Genomic DNA, 26,732 nt, shown 5'->3' on the forward strand with positions numbered 1-26,732 from the left:
AATATTTTATTAATCAATCAGATCATTTGATCAAAGTCGAAGTAGAGCGACGATGACGGCGCGAGGGGAGACTCTCTTCTTAACTCTTTATGAGCTAGAAGATGTGCTTCTATGAGGGACAAAGTTCTCATCCAAAATGAACTTTGCTCAAATTTTCAATTTTCCCTCCATTTCTCATTCACACCACCTCATCTTTAAAGCCCAACCAGGGGTAAATTTGGGTGCTAAATTTGGGGCACGTCAACACATGCTCTCTCCATAAAATTAGGTTTTTTATGTATATATTTTCTAAAATTGGTATAATATTAATTGTTGGCACTCATGCTACAAGAATACTAAATGTTACACTTGGTTGAAGTTTGAGTTATTTGGGCAATTCGGACGATTGCCCCTATCTTGGGGTGATCTTTAATTTTTGCCCCTCAATTCGCAGGTCTTTAATTTTTGCCTTTCGGCTCTTTAAGTAATAAAATAGTGGCCGAAAATATCCATGACATCAAAAAACAAAAAAAGAAATTCGGATCTATGACCTAATTTTGCAAGGCAACGTTTCATTAACACTATACTTATTCGGGCAAAGTTACATAGAAACTATATCTTGTACGGCATCCTACAAAACTATATGCCGCAAGGCATAGTTTCTATGTAACTTTGCCTCAATAAGCATAGTTTCTATACATCTTGCCTTGCGATTTTTTTTAACTCTGCGGGGGTTCGAACCCAAAATTTCTGGTTTTGTAGACCAGCGAATAAGGGTACGTTGGCCCACAAATTTTGAGAATTAGGGGCAAAAATGAAAGACCAGCGATTTGAGGGGCAAAAAGTAAAGACCAGTCCATATGAAGGGCAATCCACAAAAAAAAAAAAAAAAAAAAAAAAAAGTGGTTATGTATCTTAGAAGACTAAGGATCAATTCCCACTTAATACTTTTTTTTCTTCAATTTTTTACTGGTGCATCCATGTTCCAAATCATTTTTTTGTGCGGATTGCCCTTCAAAAGCACTGGTCTTTAATTTTGCCCTCAAATTGGTGGTCTTTAATTTTTGCCCTTCACCTAATACCTCAAGATTCTGGGTTCGAAACCCAGTTCAGTAAAAAAAAAAAAATTTCACAAGGTAGAAGTTTGGATTCGCAAGGCAGAGTTTTGCATGCAACTCTACCTACCGGTAGAATTTTGAATGCAAAACTCTACCTACCTGAAGGTAGTGTTCAAAACTCTGCCTGCATTTAGAGGTAGGTAGAGTTTTCCATTCAAAATTCTACCGGTAGGTAGAGTTTTGCATTCAAAATTCTGCCTGAGGCCTAATTTTGCTATAAAACTCTGCCTTGCGATTTTTTTTTTTTTTTTTAACTAAGCAGGATTCGAACCCCAAACCTCATGATATTAGGCGAAGGGTAAAAATTAAAGACCACCAATTTGAGGGACAAAAATTAAAGACCATCCCAAAATAAGGGCATTCCTGCGAATTGCCCGTTCTAAAAATCCTAGATTAGCCTCTTAGCCCAACAATTTAAGGGTCTTTAAAACCCAACAAACACAACCAGAAAGCTAATAGCTAACTATCTCACATCTAATCACGTCAATTGTGAAACAACCAAAGCATTAAGACACAAACTTTAGTTAGATGCGTGGCCAAAAAGAGGTTTACAACCAAACGATAGTAAACTGAACACCAATGTTTCAAAGTTAATCAAGAACAGACAAAGCTCTGGGGGAGGTGGAGGTATGAAACACGTTCCCTCCAGTAGTTTTTTCTCCAGTTCTTGTTCAATGGTTACTTAAGATCATGCCACATTATCATCAAAATAGAATCTAACGGCTGCTATTTATAGTTACTAAAATACAAAAAAGAGCAGTTACGTCTCTCCTCCTTGGATTCAAAGCACTCAAAAGCGCGCCTGTTGTCATATTCTGCATTTATAGTACCAGAAACGTGGTCTAGTTGTGTTCTTGAAATTTTTGTGTAAATTACTGTTTCTATTTATTAATGAGAAATGTGAACTTGAGATTATTGAGAAGAAAAAAAAGGGACAGCCCCATTATTTATTTTTCTTCAGCTGTTCTAGCAAATTGAATTAGCATAAATTACTTGCTTCAGGTCTTCCACCATGGTAACATTCAGAGCCCAGGGTTTAAAATTTGGAATAAGAAAGATCGAAAAATATATCTTTATAATAATAAAAAAAAAAAAAAGGGGCATTTCAAATAGTTATGATCTTAGAAAGTTTGGGGTTCAATTGAACCCCAAACTATAATGCTCCATCCACCCCTGGTGACAAGATGGCCAGCGTGCTTATAATGAGTAATGACAAATAAACTGTCCTCTTATTGAAAAAACGACGAGGGCACGTAATTCTAACTCATTAGTCATTATCGAGAAACTACAATTAAAATTGTCATCTTGAGTAACGGAAACTCTCTAGTTATAATCTTCTACTAATTATGGCAGGCCCGTGCTAAGTCCGGGCCCAAACTCAAAATATAAAAACCTTTATCAAATTTTTTGGTTAATTAAATTAGCTCTAAACTCAAAATAAACGTACTTTATTTTTTTCTAACCCATTTTAAACAATTAGAATTCACATTTTCTTTTTTTAGCCGGCTAATTTAATAAGGCTATAATTTCAGGATTTTTCTATTCAGTTATCCAAATTAAGGAAATATCTTTCCTTGTCTCTCTTATTTAATATTCTATACCAAATACCTAATCCCTATTATGAGGGAATTGCATTAAGTACCATTTTTTACTGCAGTGATTTTTTTTTTTTCTCATTTTCCGTAATGAGCCTACTTTTTTATGCTTTTTTTATTGAACCTCCATTGAATAAATCTGTGGAGCCTTTTAAGTTGGTTTCAATATGCATAACTTTTGTAATACAAGTGTATAATTCAGCATAATAATAATATAAATAATGTTATATTTCATGTGGATATGATGTTGAATATTATATACGTTGATATTTTAATTACTTTGTCTAGTTCTTATTTCCACAAATATGTATAATTATTGTATATATCAAGTATGTAACATGTGTATAATTCGTGAAACTAATGTTTTTGGTTTCATGTATAGTGAGAATAGATATATATATATATATATATATATATATATATATATATATATATATAACTCATGTATACATTTTCGTTTCATGTATAATGTGTGTATAAATGTATATAATTCATGTATAAGTTTTTATTTCATGTACAATGTGTGTATAAATGTATATAACTCATGTATAAATGCTACTGTTGTATATCCAATCAAAATTACAGAATTATTATTAATTTGTAAGTATAAATTACTTATATAGAAAATAAAATAATTTATAAGAAAATCTAGGAAATTACGTATATATAACATAAATAATATACATTTAAGGCAGAAGGCTTGAAAGGAAGAGCACTCCTACTTACTTTTGGGAGAAATCCTAGACACCGGATCCTCGGTAGGACTCTTATTTGATAGGCATTAGGGGATTTGAGGTTTTGCGGTTTCACTCTAAGTTCCGGGGTTGGGTCGGATAGGACTAGATCCAATCGGATCTGATCGTAGCTTCGAGTTCAGGTGCCGTACTACGGCCGGACCGAAAAGGAGGGGGACAGCGAACCTCCTGCCAAGAGGCCAAGGTTGCTTGCTAACTCTCAGCCACTTGTTAGAAAGAAGTGCAGCTTGATTGTCGGGGGGAATACTTAATAACTTAAGTGGGGACAATGCATACTTCTCTTCTGAGATAAGAATGATTATATCACATACGCTTTGTAATATTTAGACACGAATTAAACACATTTTATATATATATATATATATATATATATATATATATATATATATATATATATATATATATTTACATGAGTTATATTTTTATTTTTATTTTGGTAACCAAAAATGGAATAAAGAGATGACAGATAGTATTTTTTTTATTTGAGTAATTGAAAAAATAAGACAAAAAAGGAAAGAGATCTTTTTAATTAGAAAAGATAATGAAATGATCTTTTAAAAATGGAGGCTTTTTCGCCTAGATTTATGCTAGGATTTGATACGGTTAGATATATTGTACGGCTAATTGTTGTAAACTATCTTTTAAGGCTAGATTAAGTTGTATAGATTATGGGCTTGGCTAATTATGTTTTCTTCCCAAAATTTTTTACCGCATAATTAATATGATCTAATGGCACGTTAAATATGTATTTTTGAATAAGCATTCTTTTCTCAGTAGACCTTTCTGGGGATTATTAAACATACCCAAAGTGTATCACTTATGGTGTCACTAGAGGAAGAATTATAAGAAGAGGTTAAAGTAGCGAAGCCATCTAATTTCTCCACATACCACATTGAAATTGTCAAAAGCAGCTAATTTTACGAAGCAAAACCTAATTCAAACCAAAAAGTAGATTATATTTACATTGCATTTTGCAACAAGCAGTTTAGATTATAGGTACAGCACTCCCAAATTGTGCTATTTGACAAAAACACATTTTCACAGTGGGCAAAACTAAGGCTAAAAGCTATAAGCACGGATAGTCCTGTATATTTTAACTGCAGATCCATGACCATCTGGACCATCAAAAGTTTGGTATGTACAAGCCACCTAAAGACGTATGTACAAGCTCGCCACAGTCATAGTGAACTGTAAATAGAAATAAGGGATATGTGATTAGTATCAAACGTAGATAGGTAAAATAGAAGAGAAGATAAGAAACTAAAATTCTTTTCCTAAGTAAGGGAATCACTGATGATCCTGAGCATAGAGGATAAAAGAACCATTCTAGTGATGAACTTGAAATTACAGAACCTTTGCATTTCTTGAGCTGGCATTACTTAATAGTTGATTTCAGGAAGTGTATGATAGGGAGGACGAACAATCTTGTGTTATTAAACAAAAAGAAGACAAACAAAATGAGGAACAATTCATATAGCCTAAGCTTCAACTGCTAATTCAATATACAATATCTGCTAAAGATAATACACCATCATGGACAATCTTATCAACTTTGTAAATAGAAATAAGGGATATGTGATTAGTATAATAGAAGAGAAGATAAGAAACTAAAATTCTTTTTCCTACGTAATATATTAAGAAGATTGATTTGACTAAAAGTTCCACAAAAAAAAAAAAAAAGTCACAGATGACAGAACATCATCATTTTTTCAACCAGAAAGGAAAAAATGTGAACATGACTGCTTTAATAACAATGCCAATGTAAAATTTACCTATGTCCTACGTTAATGCTCCTCATGTGTCAAGAGAAATTTCCTTTCACAAATGGTTAAGTTTTCTAGCAAGAATGATTAAGCACTGCAAACTGTGGAACAATCAAACATGTAAAATGTTGTTTGTTTTGGTGTTTACTGAGTAACATAATCAAATAGTAATATGATTGTATAGCTAATGAAATTATTTTTGAAATCATACAATCAAGAGGACTTCAATTTTTTGCAAGTTCATGTGCACCAGCTATAAGAGATAAAAGAAATCACCTACCTTAATTTGAAAAATGCTAAAGAACTCAAGTAGTTTTGATTTTGTAAGTTTAATGCAATGTGACAATTAACAACCCAAAAAACAAAAAACAAAAAAACAATGATACTTTCTCAGAAACTGATGTTTCTTCTTCATTTTGACAACCCTGAGATAATTAGATTCTGTTAACTAAGAAACAATTGAGGAAAATTTTGACACAAGAAAAGAAACTCTTTATTCTTCAAATGTGTGAATTATAATTCAGGTCTAAGCCCCGATTTCAACCATGAAGATCCACATAATTGTAAGAAGAAATAAGTCCGCTCTGCCCAAAATTTTAGAGTAGTACAACAATCAGGGATACAAACAAGAGCTATACCATACACTAAGTGGATTAACAAGTGCAACAACAAATATTAGAGAGATGATCAACATTGAAAGATGGAGATCAGTAAGAAAATCCACAATATTTTTAGTGATACAGAGTAGTAAGAAATCATATTTGCCAATATAACCATTAAACTTGTTATGGGTACAATTATGATAAGCAGAATACAAATTCCAGGAAACATATATGGGTTAAGAAAGTTATATATTGAAAGAGATATCTGTAGCTGATATATGTGTAGTAGTTCTCTTAACTTTCATGGTACCACCTGAATCTGGAGTCCCACAAAACTTAGAACCGTTACAACTTCTGCACTGGCTAGCTGGAACAAACCCTAACTCAAAAATCCAATTGGCTCCGACTAAAGGAATTTCAATGCACGAACCAAATCTCAACCCAGTAGTCATGCCAAACCCTAACCCGGAAGGGGATGCAATAGCGGTACAAGCAGTACGGAAACTTACATACTCTTCTGGGAGCTCTGCAGCTGCTCAAATGGAACCTAAAAGGAACAATCGAGCCTCGAAACGAGGTAAGCAACTAAACTACTTTCCCCCAGTCCTCAAGGAAGGTCAAAAGATTGTGAAATTGAACCTACAGGAGATAGAACATCAAAAATGAAAGTGGGATTGTGCTCTAATAGGTTACGTGGTTGGGAAAAATCCTCCATTCAAACAAATGCTCAAATTTGTCTATGCTATTTGGAACTTTGTCAAAACTCCGAGGGTATTCTTACATGATGATGGATATTTTATCTTCAAATTTGTGAATGAGCAAGATAAAATGAATGTACTTGAGAGTGGCCCTTACACCTATGATTACAGACCCATGGTGCTGAAAACATGGACTACATATTTTCAAATAGGAAAGGAATTCATTAGACATATGCCTCTTTGGGTTAGTTTTCCCAATCTACCTGTGGAGTATTGGTCAACTGAGAACTTGGGTCGTATAGCCAGCTACATAGGCAACCATTGTGTACTGATCGATTAACTACTGAAGAAGAGAGACTATCCTATGCTAGGATACTGATTGAGGTCGATGTAACTCAACCTATCCCGAAGCAAATGGTCATTGAAGAAGCTAAAGGTAAACGTAAAATACAACAGTTGGAATATGATTGGTGGCCGGAATATTGCCAAGATTCGATGTGTATTGGTCATGAAACAAAGTATTGCCCAGTAAACAAAGCAGCATATGAGAAAGAGTAGAACAAAGCTAAGGAGAAAGCACAGAGTGATAAACCAGCTCCTGAACCTAAAGCTATGGGGGATCCTAAGGGCAAAAAGAAAAAACAGGCTCAGTCACAATGGCTAGCAAAACATGGAGACACAAATCAAGTTGAACCCTCACATATCAATGAAGCTGCTGTTAAACCAACAGAAATAGATAACAATAATGCAGCCCCACAGAGTTTGGCTCCTGATGGAGATCAGACTAGTGATACTGTAGGAAATATACCACTGAACCAGCTAAGTAGCCTGGGTTTTATAGAAGTAACTGGTGCCAGTGAGGGTCCTAAGCAGCCCATACCACCAAATCAAACATGATTCTCTGCTCATGGAACATAAATAGGCTGAACCAGCCCTATAAGCAAAAAAAATTGAGATCCTTTTTGCTTAAAAATAAGATAGATCTCTTGGGTTGCTTAGAAACTAAAGTCAAGCAAGGAAAGATGGAGAAACTGAAGGGATCCTTGGGTGCTGACTGGAAATGTTTTGCAAACTACACCTTGGAACCAAATGGTAGAATTTGGGTATGTTGGAAGCATAGTAATGTTCAGGTCACTATCATCTTAGCCAAACCTCAATTAGTGCATTGCTATGTTGAAGACTTGGGGTCATCCTTTGCTGCCTACATAACATTTATATATGGATTCAATACTAATAATCAAAGGAAGGACATCTGGGATAGCCTAAGGCTACTTAATAATTCTATAGTGGACCCTTGGCTCATCCTTGAGGACTTTAACACTTGCACATCAGTCCAGGACAGGCTTAATGGGGCCCCTGTACACCAACAAGAGATACAAGACTTTGTTGAATGCATAGAAGATCTGGGGTTGGGGCATTTGCCTAGAAGAGGGTGTGAGTACTCATGGTGCAATAAGAAGGATGCTATGGTAAGAATCTACAGCAGAATTGACTGGGCAATAGGAAACTCCCACTGGTTTATGAAACATGCTAACTTAGAAGCCTTTTATGGAAATCTAGAATGTTCAGATCACTCACCCATATCTATTAGCACCACTGTAGTATTCTAACCAAGCAATAGACTATTCAGATTACTTACAGTATTATTACAACAAGATAAATTCAAGGAGCTGGTACAACAGGTATGGGCTGTTCAGGTCAAGGGTCACTCCATCTTCAAGGTGTGGAGGAAATTGCAAATACTGGAGGCTCAAGCTAAACTGCTCAACAAAGAAATGTCCTCACTAAACTCAAAGCTTGATAAATTAAGAGATCAACTGCAGGAAGTTCAGGAGAAAATCAGACTTAATCTGCTTGATGGTACTCTCATACAAACTAAAAGAGAGATCACCACTCAGATACAGAAATGGGACAACATCTATGAGTAGGTGCTGAGGCAAAAATCAAGGGCAACATAGATAGCACATGGGGACTCAAATACAAAATTCTTCCATGCCCATCTCAAAGATAGGCAGGCTAGAAACAGAGTAGCATCTATTTGCAATGAACAGGGGGACAGACTCACAGACCCAGTATTGATTTAGCAAGAATTTATAGCTTTTTTTAGACAACTATTGGGCTCTGCATCTGATGAATTGTCATGCATTGATCCATTAATAGCTAAGGATGGTCCCTGCCTAACACCTGACCAGCAGAAACAAATGCTCTAGCCTATTACAAAAGAGGATATCCACTCAATACTGAGGAATCTGCCTAATGACAAGGCCCCTGGTATTGATGGATTCCCGGCTGAATTTTTCAGAGAATATTGGCTTACAGTTGGTGATGAGGTAACTGAATCCATCATGCAGTTCTTCTCAAATGGAAAATTGCTCAAAAGTATTAATTGCACTACAGTTACCCTTGTCCCCAAAGTAGCAAATCCAAATCATGTGAAGGAATTTAGGCCAATTGCATGTTGCACTACTGTTTATAAGTTAATTGCCAAGATATTAACTGATAAATTGAAGATTGTAGTTGACCATATAGTAGGCCCCTCCCAGTCTGCTTTCATTGAAGGAAGAAGTATATTATATAATGTCATAGTGGCACATGAACTAGTGAAGGGATATAGTAAGAAACATGTGTTACCTAGATGCTTTATGAAGATTAACATCAGAAAAACTTATTATTCTATAGACTAGGGTTCATAAAGATGATTCTGTTAGAATTTGGTATGCCTAGCAAGATAATGGATTGGATTATGACCTCTGTGGCTACTGTGAGCTACTCAATTCTTCTTAATGTATTATTGACTGGGTTTTTCCAGCAAAAAAAGGACTCAGACAAAGGGATCCCATGTCTCCTTATCTGTTTGTCCTAGTCATGGAATACCTAAACAAATCACTCAAGCAGTTAAGGCATGAACCGAACTTCAACTACCACCCAAAATGTTCCAAACTACAACTGGTCCACATTTGCTTTGCTGATGACTTAATTATGTGCTGTAGAGCTGACAGGGGATCTATCCAGTTACTACTAAAGGCATTTGAGCACTTCTCAACAGTATCAGGATTACAAGCTAATCTTGATAAGAGTTCCTTCTATGTAGCTGGGGTAACAGATGAGTTTAGAGCACAGATTCTCCGAGAAATGAAATTCACAATGGGGGAAATTCCATTCAATTACCTAGGGGTCCCTTTGTCCTCTAGAAAACTGACCATACAACAGTGTCTACCTCTGGTTGAGAAGATAATTGCAAGAATCAGATGTTGGTCCTAAAAAATTCTTTCCTACAATGGCAGATTGCAACTCATTAAAAGTGTGTTATTTGAAATGCAAACTTACTGGGGGCAGGTGTTTCTACTACCCAAGAAGATTATCAAGATGGTTATAACTGCTTGTCGAGTGTTCTTATGGACAGGTAGCAGTGAGAGTTCAAAAAAAAAAAGCCTTAGTAGCTTGGGATACATTATGTTTACCAAAATCAGCAGGAGGCCTGAACATAATTAACTTTGAACTATGGAATAAAGCTGCACTATGCAAACTACTTTGGGCACTCTCTCACAAAAAGGACACATTATGGGTGCAATGGATACATAGCTTCTACATCAAAAACAATGATCTCACTAGCTTCACCACTCCCAAGCAAGCCTACTGGCTTGTTAGGAAAATATTTGATGCTAGAGCATGGTTTCCTTCAGTGGATCCCATCACCCACCTTGATTAATTCTCAGTGCAAGGAAGATACAGTATCAAAAAGACTTATCTTTCCTTCTTCCCTCAGTAACCAAGAACCGCCTGGAAGAACTTGGTACTGTCTGCTAGTGCCATTCCAAGACACCAATTCATACTCTGGTTAGCTATCCAGAACAGACTTGCAACAGTGGACAGATTAGCTAAATGGGGACTCCAAGTCTAACCAGATTGTGTACTCTGTGATTCAAATGCAGTTGAGACAATGCACCACCTGTTCTTTGAATGTAGATACTCCAACTATATATGGACTACACTACTCACTTGGATGGGGATTCATAGGCAGATTGGCCCATGGAGTGCAGAAGTGACCTGGCTATCAAAGATTGTGCATAATAACAGACCTAGGGAAAGCATAGTGGGTTTTCTAAGTGTTGCAGTGGTCTACCAGATATGGGCAGAAAGAAATGCTAGAAGGTTTAAGGCCAGATACAAGGATAAAGTGCAGATAATCAGAGACATAGTCCTGCAGCTACACATTAGGGGACAACAAGTATGCAAATGGAGTAACATCTTAAATAGATTACAAAAATATCCTGTATAAGCTTATAATATACTGAATGTTAGCTTAGTATAGGAAATCAAAGGAACTAACTCTATAGTCCAACAAAGAGTTAGCTGTGTATCAATGGTCTGCTGGTTGAATAATTTTTTTTTTCATTTGAGCAAAAAAAAAAAAAAAAAAAAAACTTTCATGGTACCACCTTTCATGTTCAAGTTGGTATAAAAGTTTTATCAACATTTATATGGCATTCATTTTACTTTTACCTTAATGGATCACTACTAAAATCAGCTAAGAGATCTAAGATGATGGATGGAGAATTAATATCAAAAGTACTTGTTTTTACTGGAAAATCAGTTCGGTGTTACTATGTGCAGAAATGAGCAAATGAAAGAACTTAACTTTTGTTTACTTTCCTGATAATTTTTTTTTTCTATTTGAATATTCAGGATATCACGTAAAGGATAGTCAAATTCTAGAAACTATTTTGTCAAAATGCAGACCAATACTCGAAGCATTCTACATAGTTTACTGACCTTTAATTTTTCTTAGTTGGAGCGACTGGTTCGATACCCTCTCTTTTGCTAGAAGATGTAGTTTTTTTTTTGTTGGAGTTGTTCGCTTAGTATGTTGTCTCTTTCCAGATGAGGTACTTCCAATTATTAGCTTCTTTTGTTCTTCTGATGATGATACCTTGTCAAGTTCTCTTTTACTGCTTTCTCCAGCATTTGTAGAAGTTGATACTGCTGGCAATTGGAGAGTATCCTGCTTCTCAGCAAATGACAAAATGAACAGTTTTGCTGGTGTTTCATCAGAATTCCTAGAAAAAGATTTCTTCAGTTGTACTTTAAACACTTTGTCAGCAAGATGTTGTTGAATATCCGGAAGGGGCAATGATTCGTTCTCCAATTAAAAAGGAGTTCTTCAAGTTCTAAGATATCGGTTGAAGTGAAGAATTTCAATTGAATTTTAACTGATTTGTACCTTTATGTTAATTGTTTCGTAGATTTGTTCAGCTTTCATTGAAAGAAGATTTTTTCCAGGTTCACCTACTAATGTTGCAATTATTGATCCACTTCCATCTGCAATTTGGACTTGAAAGCGGCACCTGTTATATAATATTATTACATGTTATTTTACATTCATAAATTGTTTGAGAAAGTAAATTTGGATTATAAAAGATGCAGTCTTTAAAAGCTATCTCTTTAATAAAGACGCTTGGTTACCTGGGTGTTAACATCGCTTGCTGATCACAGTTTACACAGTCAATAGCCTTTATTATTTTGGTCCTAACAAAGTTCTTGCATTTTGAACACATTAACTCATAAAACAGCTGCTCATTATCCAGCAACGATATTTTACCTTCAACGTGAAAAGATTGCATCTATTTAAAAAAGAAAAGTGCATAAGATTAGTTGTGTTGCTTGTACTAGTATTGAACCTAAATATATAGTAGCATATGTTGGACATATACCGCAGGTTGTGATTGGATATTTCCTATAGGTATAGCCTCATCATTTAGTGATATAAGAATTGGCGATAAAGCTATTTCCGGAGAAATTCTTTGCGTATATGTGCTCAACATTTCTTCATTCTCTTTCGCCCTGTAAATGAACATAGTTATATTATTTTGGGTCATATACACAATTAGCTTTTTGTACATGATTGTACCATTGTCAAGTATTTATCTCATACCAGTTCATCAATTCTGCAGCCTATGGATATAATGGATTTATTAATATTACAGAATTGTATCTTGTTGTAAAGGATGTCCCTGTGTTGTACATCGTATAAGTAAAAACAATTAACGTTCTTAAAACACACAGAAAAAATTTAAATCTAGTTCATACCAGCATATGAAGACCATGCAATTCGTTTTGCTAGGATTACCGGATGTTCTTCAATTTGTGCAGCTAGGTCGCTTCCATCAATCTCAGCAAAGTCCTCCCACAAGGTAAACATACAATGGTGCATACTATAGAGAAGAAATAACTAGCAATAATTAATAAGGATTGGCATTTGGTGGTAGAAGGGCCAAAGAGCAAGAAAAATTGAGGGTTGATCGTCAACTAAGGGAAGAAAAAGATGTAGCTTACATTGCACCACTTCAAATTGATGAGGTCCATTTATCTGGTATTTATTTGTCTCTTCAAAGATTTATTATTAACTTTTTGTTGTTTTCTTCTTCTGTTTTAATCATCAGCCACTGGTTCTGGATGTGTATATCAGTCCACTGTTGGGTATGTTTTATAAACTTATGGCTTATGTGAAGTTAGATCTAGCATTGCATAAGCATCTCACTTTTTTCCCCTCTATTTGGGGTTTATTTTGAGGCTGTATTAGATTCTACTTAAAGTTCTACCTTAAAAATAAAGGAAAGATTCTAGTTGTTGGTCCTGCCTTTGTGATAATAGCTTCAACTATGTAAAATCATATACTATCCCAATCTAGCAAGAAAAAAAAATCTATCTTTGCTAAAGCAAACCAATTTCAAAATTCAATTTGGATAAAACCCCACTATAAACATGCTTCATGTATGAATTCATGTAGAATCAATTGCTTGCACACTAATAAGCCAAAACTCTAATGCACCAACCTAAGGATACAATCACCAGCAGTTCATATGAAAAGATTTTCAAAATATAATTTTAATAATTAGCATAGTATACAAACACATTTTTTTGTAGACCTTTTAATATATCAATATACTACATTGAAATCCCAAATCAGGAGTGAGGTTGAGGGTTGATTGTCAACTAAGGGAAGAACAAGATGTAGCTTAGATTTCATCACTTCAAATTGATGAGGTCCATTTATGTTTATTGTACCATTTACTTTATACATAGTTCATCTTATCAAGAGAAAGCTGGAGACCAAACAAGTTCCTTGAAATTTTCAGGAGAAAGAGAAACTCAAGAACATAATATCCTCACAGCGGAATTTAAAACCAGAACACGATCCAAATAGATCAAATCAAGAGAAACCTAAGTAAAATCCAACACAGACCCAATCTTGTAAGAAGAAAGAACCTACTGCCATAGCAACTATGTAAGATCATATACTATGTCAATCTAGCAAGAAAAAAAATCTATCTTTGCCAAAGCAAACCAATGCAAATGCAGCTGCACATTGCAAGTTAGGAAGCAATTATTAGTATAAGCTTTCAAAATTCAATTTGGATTAAAACCCACCATAAACATGCTTCATGTATGAATTCATGTCGAATCAATCGCTTGCACACTAATAAGCCAAAACTCTAATGGACCAACCTAAGGATACAAACACCAATAGTTTATATGAAAATATTTTCAAAATATAATTTTAATAATTAGCACAGTATATAAACACATTTTTCTGCAGACCTTTAATTATATATCAATACACTATATTGAAATCCCAAATCAGTTGATTCCACTCCTATAGATGTTTTATCGTAAATTAGATCATTTTTAATACCCGTGTACATTAAATTTATATGACTATTTACTTCTGGCAAAAGCCCTTTGAGAGCAAAATATGACCTCTTGTGCAAATGTTAGGTGGATGTAGAAATAGTTGTAACAATTTCTACTGAGTATTATTTTAGAGGATCTTCAAGCACCCACTAGTATTATAACATATATTTGGAGGCTTGGATCATTAGATACCCACTATATAACATGCTTTCAAAACTTGATACTGGTAAATGTGGAATTGTTAAGAAACAAAAGATTGACCACAATTCACCCGTGGTACTTCAGATTATCTGATTGAAAAACGGTGTGTTTGTGTGTGTGTTTATATCAACTATAACAAATGAGCAACCAATAAAATGCTGCTATGAAGCTCGATTAAAAAATGAAAAAAATACATTAATATTGTATTTTAATGATACTATTAATAGGAACTGCTATGAAATTCAATATGTATAAAATTATTGACAATTTTTAAATAAGTAGAATGTTAGTGGACTTACTTTGTATCCATGACAATGATTTGTCGACATTTGTTTCCATGGACGCCAGCAATCTTTATTGCACCACAACTCACAACAACAACAAGTATATCTGTTTATAGGGGTGTCGTGAATATTATTTCATGAAACGACATATAAGTATAATTTAAAATACACAGTGAAGTACTCCTTACCAAACTCCACATGTCGTGGCTTTTGGTCCAGATTCGCTAAAGATACTGTGTTTAATCTTGTTGGAGCAGGCAATGGTGGATCCTCTACATTGTCTCCTTTTACTTGTTCAGCAACAGTAAATCTATCTAGAACCCATTCAAACCTATTAATAGGAATTCCATAGGGTAGAGGTGCTCTAACTTTTGCGGTTGATATCAAATATGTGCTGAAGGGAGTGAATTTCTTTTCATATTTTCCTATGTCATCTCCATACAAAACAACAACAACTTGTTCTTCCTGTATTTACAAATGATCAGTTAAATAGATATTAAAAAGTATACAACTCAAAATTAAAAAGATCAAATTTTTTCTCAATTTATATTTTTATATGATTTTTACTATAGATTAAAATAAGAAAGAAATCATAAATTATTGGAATAGTAAGCATGGAAGTACCAAGATTACCGTCTCATCTTGCGCAATCATGATTTGAAATCGTATCCGCCCATCCTTACTCTGTCTTACTCTAGCTTTTTCAATAAGTTGTACTTTGCATGTCCACTCTCTCGTTTACGGAGTTATCTCATTAATATTAAGTCTATATTCCTTATTCTGTAATAGATACTATAAAACGAGAAAAAGCAAAAAGAAGATATGGTTAGTATACCGAGTGATAAAAGTAAATACTGCAAAATAAAATGGAGAAAGAACAAAACAGTACTTGGTTATGCTATATTATCTTTGCAGAACTATTTTTTGAATGATTTCATCATAAACTACATTATATGTCGAGCGATCATCATGATCAGTTGCTATTGGGGGCCGAATCAGCATTTTTATATAGTTTGAACTTTTGCTCTTGATAAAGCAACATAAAGTTGACCATGTGAAAAGACAGGTTCTCGCAAATAAATTCCAACAAAATCCAATGTTTGACCTTGCGCTTTATTTCTGGTCATAGCAAAACATAATCGTATAGGAAATTGCATCCTTTTGAAAGGAACTGGCATTTTTTCATCTTGAGATGCTATTAATGGTATTCTTGGGATAAATACATGTGTATCTTTGAAGTCACCCGATGAAATCTTAGCACTTATAACGTGCGTTTTAAAGTCAAAGCAAGTCAACCGTGTACCATTACATAAGCCCTCACATGGATTTAGATTTCGTGATAATATAATTGGACAATTCTCTTTCAATGATAACTTATACGGCGGCAAACCAGCAGGGTTAAGAGTATGTAATAGGTCCTCAAATTGTGCCTGATCATTAGGTTCAATGGTTTCATAAATACCGACAAACGTTTTTTATGTTCCTGGAAATTTAGCTATAAGCATGTCATTTATTTCGTTTATGAAATCATTTTTTGTTGTTAGAATAACACGAGAATTTGAGGAAGATGATATTGAGAAAAATGTGTGCATATTTGGATACGTTATTGTGAACAATTTATCTAAAGATTCTCTTTCAGTTGTAAAGGGAATAATGAAAGAATCTAGAATTTCAATCTTATTTGTAGAATTGACTTTCTCTTGTCCATTTCCAATTCTCATTAAATAATCATAGAATTGAGGATCTGCTTTTGCTCTCATATTTTCGGATAAGGGCAATCTTTCAAATTCTTCCCAAATTTCAAAATATAACAAACTTTCATTAATGAAATCTTTTTTTTTTCGTTTCGCACAACAGGAAGCGTTTGTCTGAAATCACCTTCAAAAACCACAAATTTTCCACCAAAATGTATATTTGTATCCATGAGGTCTTTCAAGAGTAAATCAAAAGCTTCAATCAAAACTTTTTTTTTTTTTTGCCATTGACACTTCATCCCATACGATTAATTTTGCATCTCTAATTAAGCATGCTAGTGCACTTTGTTTGCTAATATTGCAACTAAACATATCATCAACATTTATTGAAATTTTAAAGCGTGAATGTGCAGTTCGTCCACTAGGAAGAATGGAAGCAGCCACACCAGAAGTAGTTGTTGCCAATGCTATATATCCTTTAGACAGTATAGTTGCGTGTAAAGCACGATATAAGAATGTTTTTCCTGTTCCTCCTGGACCAACAATAAAAAATGCTCCCGCTCAATGTGAGAATATTCTCTCAATAATTATATTATAAGCTTTAAGTTGATCTCTATTTAGCTTCTTGCATAGTGGCGCGTCTTCTTCACTAACGACGATTGTTCTCTCAAAATGAACTTCGTTTGCTTCTTTTGCTATTTTGGAAGGCCGGATTGTTTGTTGAACAAGTTGAAAGTCATTTATGTCAGCTTCCATAGAATGCAATATGTCATTAATATGACTTAAAACTTGAAATCGGATTTCGCTTCTTCCAATATTGGATAGTAGCTTGTAATCTTCAGACATGGGTTGTTCAAATTGTTCCCACAATTCTCTTGGGTTCACTGGATTACAATATACTAATAATGTAGCAAACAAGCGTCTTAAACTATGTGGCATTTGATAACTTGTTGCTTCTAACATGCATTCAATCAAATTGTTATCACAATGTAGAAGACCTCGCTTTTCAACAGATTCTCTGAAGCTACTACATGGTACTCCATCAAAAATTCATAAATCTTCATATGAGTTCAGTCCTCTAACATTCATCAACAACAATCTTAGATAATAGCATTCACCTTCTGTTGCATGACATGTTACAACACGTCCAATAGTATGCCCTTTTTTTCGGCGTGACCACTTTCTCTCTGTCACGACCCGACTAGAGGCCATGACGGGTACTCGGAGCTGACCACCGAGCACCACTCATTATAACCATCATACACAACCTGAACGCATATAATCTCCAAGGCAATACATAAATATACAAAAGCCCTCACGACTTCAAAAATGATATACAAGAATATACACTGATGTATCCATAAGACAACAACAACCCACGCGTCCGTATCTACGAGCCTCTACTAGAGCACTGAGACATAAGGACGGGATAGGGCCCCATCATACCCAAATATATACACAAAAGAATATGACCATAAGTAGCACCTCCGGAGTAGTGGAGTGCTCGCGAACCCCCCCGATAAGCTCCTACGGTCCGCACCGTCTCCGTTCTACGTGGGCATGAACACAGCGTCCAAAAAGAAAGGACGTCAGTACGAAAAATGTACCGAGTATGTAAGGCATGAATGATACTGGCATAATAAAGAAATAATGAAACATGAGGTGAAGATATAACCTGTACGTCAATTGCCCCTTAAGGCGAATACTATGCCTGCTTAACTTTAAAAAGAAAACACAGGTATGCATATCAGATATACCATCATCGCTAACCCACGTCCAGGTAACTTTCACAGGCCGCCCACTAGTGGTGTCATGTCCGGCCATCTAGGCACGGTGTTATCTTAAGCCGCCCGCCTTAGCAGTGTCATGCCCGACCATCTAGGCACGGTGTAATCATAAGCCGCCCGCCTTCGCGATTTCATGCCCGGCCATATAGGCATGGTGTAATCTAATCATCATATACTTGTCATAAAGCATGCATTAGAACTCAAGTACAAACTATAACCCTATCGGGGTGACGTAAGGTCGAGAACCCCCGATTCCATTATGGAGTAGTCATGATCATCATGCCTCACCTTGAAGGAACTAGCATTTTAAGGTGAGTATAGCAACAATGGATAACATCAAGGAATCATTAGCTTCATACGAATATCATATTACAAGCTTTGGAATCTCTAGACTTAGACTCATCATCATCATTGTCATATTCACAACGCATCTCTTGTCTTTATTTCATGAGAAGCTCTTACGAATCATGGACTCATAGTTTCCGAAATATAAGAAAGTCATGGAAAGATAAAGGAAGTCATGCTATAGGAATCATGCCTTAGAGAAGAAGAGACTAGCCTTACATACCTTTGTATATCTTCAACTCTATCGTCTAATTGCGTGCCTCTCAAGCTTGCGATTTTACCTTCAAGAGAATTCGTACTAAGGTCAGATAATAGAAGACATACTTAAGCTTAAGCTAGGGCGACTAAGAGCTAACGAAAATTGGGCAATATCCTCTTTGTTTCAACAACCTTCTCCAACTGTAACAATTCCCCAAATAGCAATAGCAACATCCACAATATCGAAATCAATGATCTTCACCGAGCTATACATCATTCAATTCTCACAATTCTATTTCAAAGTCATCCATAACCATAGCTATAATACAACACCACATTCATCCTCATATAATGCTTCTTTAACATCATTTATATCATTTACAACAAGATCATACTCACAACATGTCAAGAACTATAATTCAAGTCAAGTCATAATTCAAGAACATTACTATTTTCATATTTGCACTCCATGTCCTCCTCCCTTCCATAATCTAAGTCTTTTAACCTCTCAATACTCTTAATAACATGAATTGAACATAAAACTCACCTTGGATGATGTAGGAATGGACTTTGGATGAGATTACTCCACTTGGAGAAAACCCTACTTCAACACAAAAGGGTTTCTTGATCTCTACAAACCCTAGTGAGCATCCATACACTTGATTTCTACTAATCCTTGGTGTTTAATCCTTGATTTCCCCTAGATTCATGATAATATGATGAGAGAATATTCTAAAGCTTCCAAGACTTAAAGAGAAAGTGAAATCCGAAAAATAAGAGAATGCTTCGTCTATTTATAGCTGAAACCAGAAAATTCCAGAGAGTCGGTTCGACGAGCAAGTCGACGACCCGTCGACTGGCTCCGTCGACTCACACCTGCAAATGTCTGATTGCAGAAGCGCAGGGACGGTACATATCGACGGTCCGTCGACATGTCGACGGCTCGTCGACCGTGACTAGTGCCTGCAGACTTTCCCGATTCAATTCAGATTTCGCCGATTTGATCCGTTCAACTTATAGGCTCGTAATATACCTAGAATACCTGCTAGTACCTCCATACATGGGGTAAAATACTTAGCATCTCAATACTCGGGTACAAATCTCCATTTCAAGGCATACTCAACTAGGAAGCCGTAAGTTTTTCCTACAATGAAAATGAGAGGTGTAACACTGTCCTTAGGTGACCACACAAAATATTCAAGAAATTCTTTATACAAAAAATTAAGTTCTATAGCGTCTGTGTTAGTTCTATTCATGTAAAAAAATTCAATTAGCATGGTCAGCTTAATTATCGAATTATTTACAACTGCACGTATATTAGCATTGTTTTTAAATGAAACAAATTGTTGTCCCTCAAGATGAATTTGAAGGGAACATACACTTGGTGACATTTCACTAATAGAGAAACCAAACAAGCGCCCGTTCCGGTGGTGATACCATCTAGCGATCGATATTCTTTTATTTCGTCAATTTCTACATTTTTCTCATTAGCATGTACAGAAAAAATGCAATTTTATCATGTCCATTACAAATATATTTATATAGACACTTCACGACTTTAACGTCAGAGCATACTTCAACATTCATATGACAATTAAATTTTCCAAGCAAAAAAGACCCACGACTTGTCCAAGTAGTGCTCTCTTATATTCTTGTTATTCCTGTATTTCGCCTTCTATAAATTGGATAAGAATCAGCTCCTTTTGAGGTATGATCGGTGAAGCTTTTTGGATAATTAAACTTGCAACAACCCATCTTCTTCATGCAAGGATTCGTAGGATTAAGATTTCCACAAGGACTATGCATCATGTGTTAAAGAATGCATGAATATAAATTTGGTTCTGCATCTTGATCAGGTAATTCAGCACTAATAATATTAGCATAAGATTCCGGTGTTAACAACTTGTATTCAGCAGTTAGTATAAGAAGGAAATAAGCATGTGGTAAACCTCGTTTTTGAAATTCTATGATATACATAAAAGCTGCAACTTTTTCAAAAATATTTCGTTTTAGGATATCTGTTTTTAGTTCTTCTATTTTTGCTCTAAACACTCTGCTAATTAGATCATGTCTATTTTATGCTTCATCAACAGATGCTAAATGTTCCTTTATTCTGGCCACACATCATGGTTATAAACAAATCAGGTTTACCAAAACACAGGACTAATGCAATACTAATGCAATAGCATCCGTGTAGCGTTGACGCATATCTCTAGGGCCACCAATAAAAGAATTCGAGAGAAATCTTCTCTTACCGATATTTGAAGCATCTCTCTCACCAAATCTCAAAATATCAATGAGTCCTTGTAGTACATCCGTTCTGAATAAATCCTGATTAAATGAATAAAAATCCAACCTTTGTGTTTCAAGTTTTATATATTCGTCAACCGAATATTGCTGAAATATTCTTCCAGTGTGTAAGATTTCATCTTCTTCATCATCTCTCATTTGCAGTTTGTAACAATAATATTCACGAACAGACACCGTATTCCGTTTCCGCTTTCCCTTGTTCAGAATATCATCCTCCATTTCAAGATACCCGTCAAGAGAGCAAATGTTTCGTATGTTTTGTATCTCTTCATTTTCATAAGTTCTAGGATGTCTACAAATGTTCTCTATCCCACAAATTTTCTTAATACCACAATGCCATCCACTTTGACTGTGTGAAAAAAATAACGGATATTGTAAAGCATCATAACATCCATAATAATAATTTACTCTTTTTGTACAATTGTTGTGAGTATAGATTTGAATGTGAGGTGCCCGAATAGCACTACCATCATTTTCTTCAACCCATATTGTTGCAACTTCAGAGGAGGTAGGCAGGTTATATACTCGTTGGTCTAAACCCGCATCACATCTAAGACCAATGTGAAAGTCTTCAAGGTTTGAAATATTTACCAAAGATCGAAGAAAGATAGAATATGGATTATTTGATAATATGTCCATCAGTTCCTTCACTACTGATTCATGAACTTTGTTGGAACAAGCCATCCTATATGCTAACTCGTTACTAGAAGTACAATTGTAGGTTTTTTGGTTTTCCATCTCGTGGATACAAATCATTTATCAAATGATACATTTGTCCTTGAACTTTAAAGGTATATACACCACAATTTCTTTTAGCCAAATCTTTATCATACTTTGCACCAAGTGATGTAAATGCGAATAGGTTATTATACGATCTTATGTATGTACGGAAGTGTGTGGATTGTTCATCATCTCCAAAATATAGATTCCGTAATTTTGTTGGCATCTTATGTGAAGATAGCTTGACAGTACCGTTGGCACAACAAAACGCAGGTGGTTCATATTCAAATCTCTTTGCAGAACAAAATTTACAGTTTGGAACTTTTTTTTTAGTGGGACATAATTTGATTGTGGCTGCTCATCAAATGCATCTAAAGTTGAACCTAAAATTAAAATAAAAAAGATGCTTATTAATCAAGACCAAATATTAGCCATCGACATGACTAATATATTATAAACTCACCTTTTTCATAGGTGTACAACGAATGCACAGTGGAGTTTGTAGAGGATACATATATTGGCACTATCCCAATTGGACTACGGGAAGTTGCATTTTCAAGAAGTCTACGTCTTTTTGATTCTTGGTATTTGGATTTACGTTGCAATGTTAAAGCTTGTTTTTCCTCAACTGTCATGTTATTGTATTTTTCACGTCATTTGATGTTTCTATTTGTAACTGAGGCAGAGTGCTTATTTTGTTTTCCACGTTCCATCAAAACCAAACTCTATTGTTCCAACAGATATTGTTCAAACTATCTTTCTTTGAGAAAAGAGATTTTTCAAACTATCCCCAAATCTTTAAGTGATATAGTGAATTTTGTTTTATAGGCATAAAGAGCACACAAGTACAAACGTAAGTGGCATGATAGAAAGAAGAATAGTAGATTGATACGAATCGAATTGGGGAAGAACCAATTCAATCCAAAACGCGGAATTTAAAAATACAAAGAAAAGGAGATAAGAAAAGAGGATACAAGCAAGACCCAATTAGGGTGAATTTATGGGCAACCTTGGATATATTAAATTCAACACCTCTCAATCTAATTCAATCCTAAAAGAACCTATACTATTTGAAATCAAGGCAAGAGTGATTCAAATGAATCCACAAATGAACAACTCTTCACGAAATCAATGGAATTAAAGGTTCAAAGACCAACAATGGATTCCACCATCATATTGACTAAAATAGGTCTAGAATCTACCTAACAATCTATCACTCAAAATATGAGTATCTCTCAAATATTCATCATCAAAATCTAAGTAATGAAATGAAAGACAAGCTATACATACAAGCTAGTAAACAAGACTAATAGGCAATTACAATGCTACCCTTAATGAAGTAAGGGCCTTGTTTGGCTAGTCTTCTTAGTGTAGTCTTCAATTCAAGGATTGGTCTTCAATGGCCAAACACGCCCCCTCCTTGCATAGATGGCCCTCTAATCAACCTTGCATGCATGGCCTTCTTGCAAGCATAACCCTCCTTGCACAAAGTAGCCACTTGCACAAATAACCCTTTACGCAAATAGCCATGTTTCGGCCTTGAATCACCCAAGCTTGCAATTGTAGCCACTTTAAGAGGCAAGCCTTGGGCCTTGGACTCTTGACTTCTTCTCCTATGCTATCTCCCATAGCTTGAAGGCCCTCCAATGACTCCATTTAAATGCTCCCGAAGCTTCATCATCCATGAATCCTCTTCCAACACAAATCCTTGGAGAAGTTTGAGTAGTTGAGTCATTTGTGCCATTTAAGATCATATCATAGATGCATCATAATACATGCACATACAGGATGTATAAATCTGTCATCAACATGAACACAACTCAACATAAAGAAGAGCAAATCATTGTTAAGTTAGAAGCTTACATGTACAATGTTGACTCCTTATCTGGAACGCCTTTCTTACTTCTTCAGTTTTGTGCATCCAATAGCGAGGAACGATTATAGTCCTTGAAAGATAAAATGAAGTTATATCAAGTTTAGTAGTCATTTGGGCAAATCTACAAACATAAACCAAAGGATGATTCTCTGTTTGTCTATTTGTCGAGTACAAAGGCACCAATAATATATGTATTTGCAGCCAAAAAAAAATCACATAGGCAAAAACACTTCTTATTGTGTTTTGTTGTCACAGCGTGTAATTGAGATTAGGCCCTCAATGGTCAAGGTCAAGGCAGATCCAAAACTGTCAAGAGCTGAAACGTTTAACTCATTGGAAATAAATACACCCAGGTATTTGGACTTTTTAGTTAATTCAATGAAGGAATTTTCTTTTAACCATGAAACTTGGAATTCTACTTTCATCACCCTTTCACTTTATTTTAGAAATATCGTACTCAAGCCTGTTTCTTAAACACTTAGAGCTGCAGGTACATGTGCATATATATGAGAAAAAATCAGGTACTATGCATTTCCATAATTAGTTAATACTAGTAAGGTAAGACCATAGAATTTCAATGCAAACAGTAATTAGAGTTCATAGATCCTAAGTAAAATTGTAGAAACAAATTAAAATCATGCCAGAGGTACAAGAAAACACAAGATTAGGGTTTACCCATTTTGACATGTCTTTTTCAGCCCATTTTAGCAAAAAAAGGGAAGCAAATTCCCCTTCTTTTAGTACAAGTTGAGGTGGTTCCTCCATCTACCCCTAATATCACCTTTGTTTCATAACCTATTTACCAATACAGACAAACACTCCAACTATTTCTTAATTTCAATATGTGGATTTAATATAGGATATAATGGAATTGATTAGGAGTGAAAGATATGGAGATGAAGATGGTTGAATTATGATGGTGCTTTGTCTACTCTCTAAGGTTGATTCCGATCCCTACTTTTATTTAATTGAAATCAGAAACAAAAGAACAAAATAGAAAAGGAAAATAGTTTTTGTTGTGAGGATCTGGTCAAAAGGATTTGTCCGGAAACATTAGCTATTCCCCATATATGGAGAATCTCAACAGAAAGGACCTAAAATAAAATAGACACAAAAGCTAAACCCTTTAATTGATCAGAAGACATTAAAATGGAGCAAAAGAAGATTTTACCTTGGCTTGAGATTGTGGAAGATGCTGATGGAAAACAAATGGAAATCCATGGAGCTTTTAAGAAAGTTGAGACCGACTTTGTTTTTGGTGAGTTATCTTATTGTACAGCAAAGGACAACACGTGCAGCACATTCATTGAATAAAATAAAAAGTGAAATTACAATTCTAACCCTGTGAGGGCTACAAAAAATTCTTCATTCCCTCTTATATTAAATAGTAATATATATAAAATATGAGAGGTGAAAACAATACGGTAAAGTCAAGTGATAAGTTAATAACAAGTCACTTGACAATTTTAGGTCAAACTTTAGTTGACTCTGTAATAAAATTGAATTTAAATTTTAAATAAAAGATAAAGATGTTATTTTTCAATTCCAAATAGGCAGCACAAATTGCAAAGATAGAAAGATAATCTTTGTATCAAGTATTTGACTCCATCCTAAAAGAGTCCTACGCCTCACATAAAGTGTTTTGTCTCGTTTTACGAGACGTAGTGGATTTTGTTTCTTTGGAGACGAAAACAGTAACGAACTAGAGTGTTGTTAGGGCCGTCGTTTTTCTACTAATGTTTTTAAGATACGAATTTGTGTAGTTTTTCCAATACTTGTGGGTTTCTTGCTCATCTAGTGGTCGCATTTTTGATAAACCCTAAACCCTCACGGATTAATTATCTTGGGATTATAATCTCGAGCTTATAGACCCGGGACTAATTTATCCCATCTAGGAGATGGGATAAAATAATCTCAAGGTTAGTGGGATAAGGTGGGATATCCCATCCTTAGGATTGTACTTCATTTTATACTCTATTTGGTAGAAGGTATAAATTTATCTTGGATAAATTTACACCTTCTACCAAACATGGTACAAAAAATTAGTACTGAGATATCCCAGCTTATACCATGCACCAAACGACCCCTAACAGCTATTTGTTGCTTCCCGTTTCTTCTTATACTGTATTATGGGGTCATTTGGTAGGCGGGATAAGGTGAGATATCCTGGGATTAACTTTGGAATAAATTTTGTACCTTGTTTGGTTGAAGGATAAATTTATAGCTTCAACCAAACAAGGTATAAAGTTTATCCCAAAGTTAGTCTAGGATAACCCATCTTATCCCATCAAGGTTGGTATTATTTTGTGCCACCTCCCAGGTGGGATAAATTAGTCCTGGGATTATAATCCCAGGACTATAATACTGGGATAACTTAATCCGCGTACCAAATGACCCAAAATAATATGGGCTCGGGTTTTTGGGATGGGATTGGGCTTTCACGAGTAAGGACCATGTAGCTCAACCCGAAGCATTTTTTTTTCGCGGATTGCCCTTCTTTTGGGGTGGTCTTTAAATTTTGCCCCTCATATTTATAGTCTTTAAATTATGCCCTCTGCTGGTCTTTAATTTTGCCCTTCGCGTTGCAACACGAGCGTTCACGCGAGAAATCATGAGGTTTTGGGTTCGAACCCCGCTCGACATAAATTAAAAAAAAAAAATTACAAAGCAAGGTTTGGGTCGCGTGTATGCCGAACCGTCATACAACATTGTTAAGGAATTACCAAAGTTATCGGATCCGGCATACTCGTACCTTATGGGCGGACTTGGCATAAGTATCTTAGGGTCCGGCATAACTTTGGTAAATCTTAACAAGTTTATGCGAGTCGAGATACTTATGGGCAAACTTTTAATGCGCGAACTTTCTTTAGGGCGCTAATCTTTTCTAGTTATGCCTTATGGGGGCAGGACTTTTAGTTAAGGCACAACTAAAAGTATGCCCCATAAACTAAAAGTATCTTATAAGGCGGAACTTTTCCTTAAGGCATATTTAAAAATTTGCCTTATAAAGATAAAATCTATGTCTTAAGGAAAGTTATGCATTATGGGCATAAGTTATGCGTTGAGGATATGGGGCATACTTTTAGTTATGCGTAACTAAAAGTACGCCCCATAA

General features: G+C 35.2%; 1 protein-coding gene across 3 annotated transcripts; it reads right to left on the minus strand.

Moving 5' to 3' along the window:
- Positions 1–4,379: 4,379 nt before the first annotated feature.
- On the minus strand, positions 4,380–24,842 carry LOC132063570 (uncharacterized). 3 transcript variants are annotated; one of them, XM_059456170.1, is made up of 12 exons: positions 24,789–24,842; positions 23,605–23,687; positions 15,321–15,467; positions 14,876–15,152; positions 14,703–14,793; positions 12,598–12,722; positions 12,443–12,521; positions 12,222–12,351; positions 11,974–12,131; positions 11,732–11,855; positions 11,284–11,650; positions 4,380–4,635 (listed from the first exon to the last, which is right to left on the minus strand). In XM_059456170.1, the coding sequence occupies exons 7-12, from the start codon at positions 12,448–12,450 to the stop codon at positions 4,571–4,573; spliced, it is 852 nt and encodes a 283-aa protein (XP_059312153.1). In that variant the 5' UTR covers positions 12,451–12,521; positions 12,598–12,722; positions 14,703–14,793; positions 14,876–15,152; positions 15,321–15,467; positions 23,605–23,687; positions 24,789–24,842; the 3' UTR covers positions 4,380–4,570. The 3 variants fall into 3 exon arrangements, with proteins under 3 accessions (XP_059312153.1, XP_059312151.1, XP_059312152.1); XM_059456168.1 differs by lacking the exon at positions 24,789–24,842 and adding an exon at positions 24,293–24,675 and having other exon boundaries at positions 15,321–15,479; XM_059456169.1 differs by lacking the exons at positions 14,703–14,793; positions 24,789–24,842 and adding an exon at positions 24,293–24,675 and having other exon boundaries at positions 15,321–15,479.
- Positions 24,843–26,732: the final 1,890 nt, after the last annotated feature.

This window comes from Lycium ferocissimum, chromosome 7 (genome assembly GCF_029784015.1).
Source record: "Lycium ferocissimum isolate CSIRO_LF1 chromosome 7, AGI_CSIRO_Lferr_CH_V1, whole genome shotgun sequence".
Lineage (NCBI taxonomy): Eukaryota > Viridiplantae > Streptophyta > Magnoliopsida > Solanales > Solanaceae > Lycium > Lycium ferocissimum.

Excerpts from the sequence above, each read along its gene's own strand:
- LOC132063570 (XM_059456170.1), bottom strand. Across the intron at positions 12,132-12,221 it reads ATATCCAATCACAACCTGCG|ATGCAATCTTTTCACGTTGA; the intron begins GTATATGTCCAA and ends TTTTTTAAATAG. Across the intron at positions 4,636-11,283 it reads CCAACTAAGAAAAATTAAAG|TTCACTATGACTGTGGCGAG; the intron begins GTCAGTAAACTA and ends TTCTATTTACAG.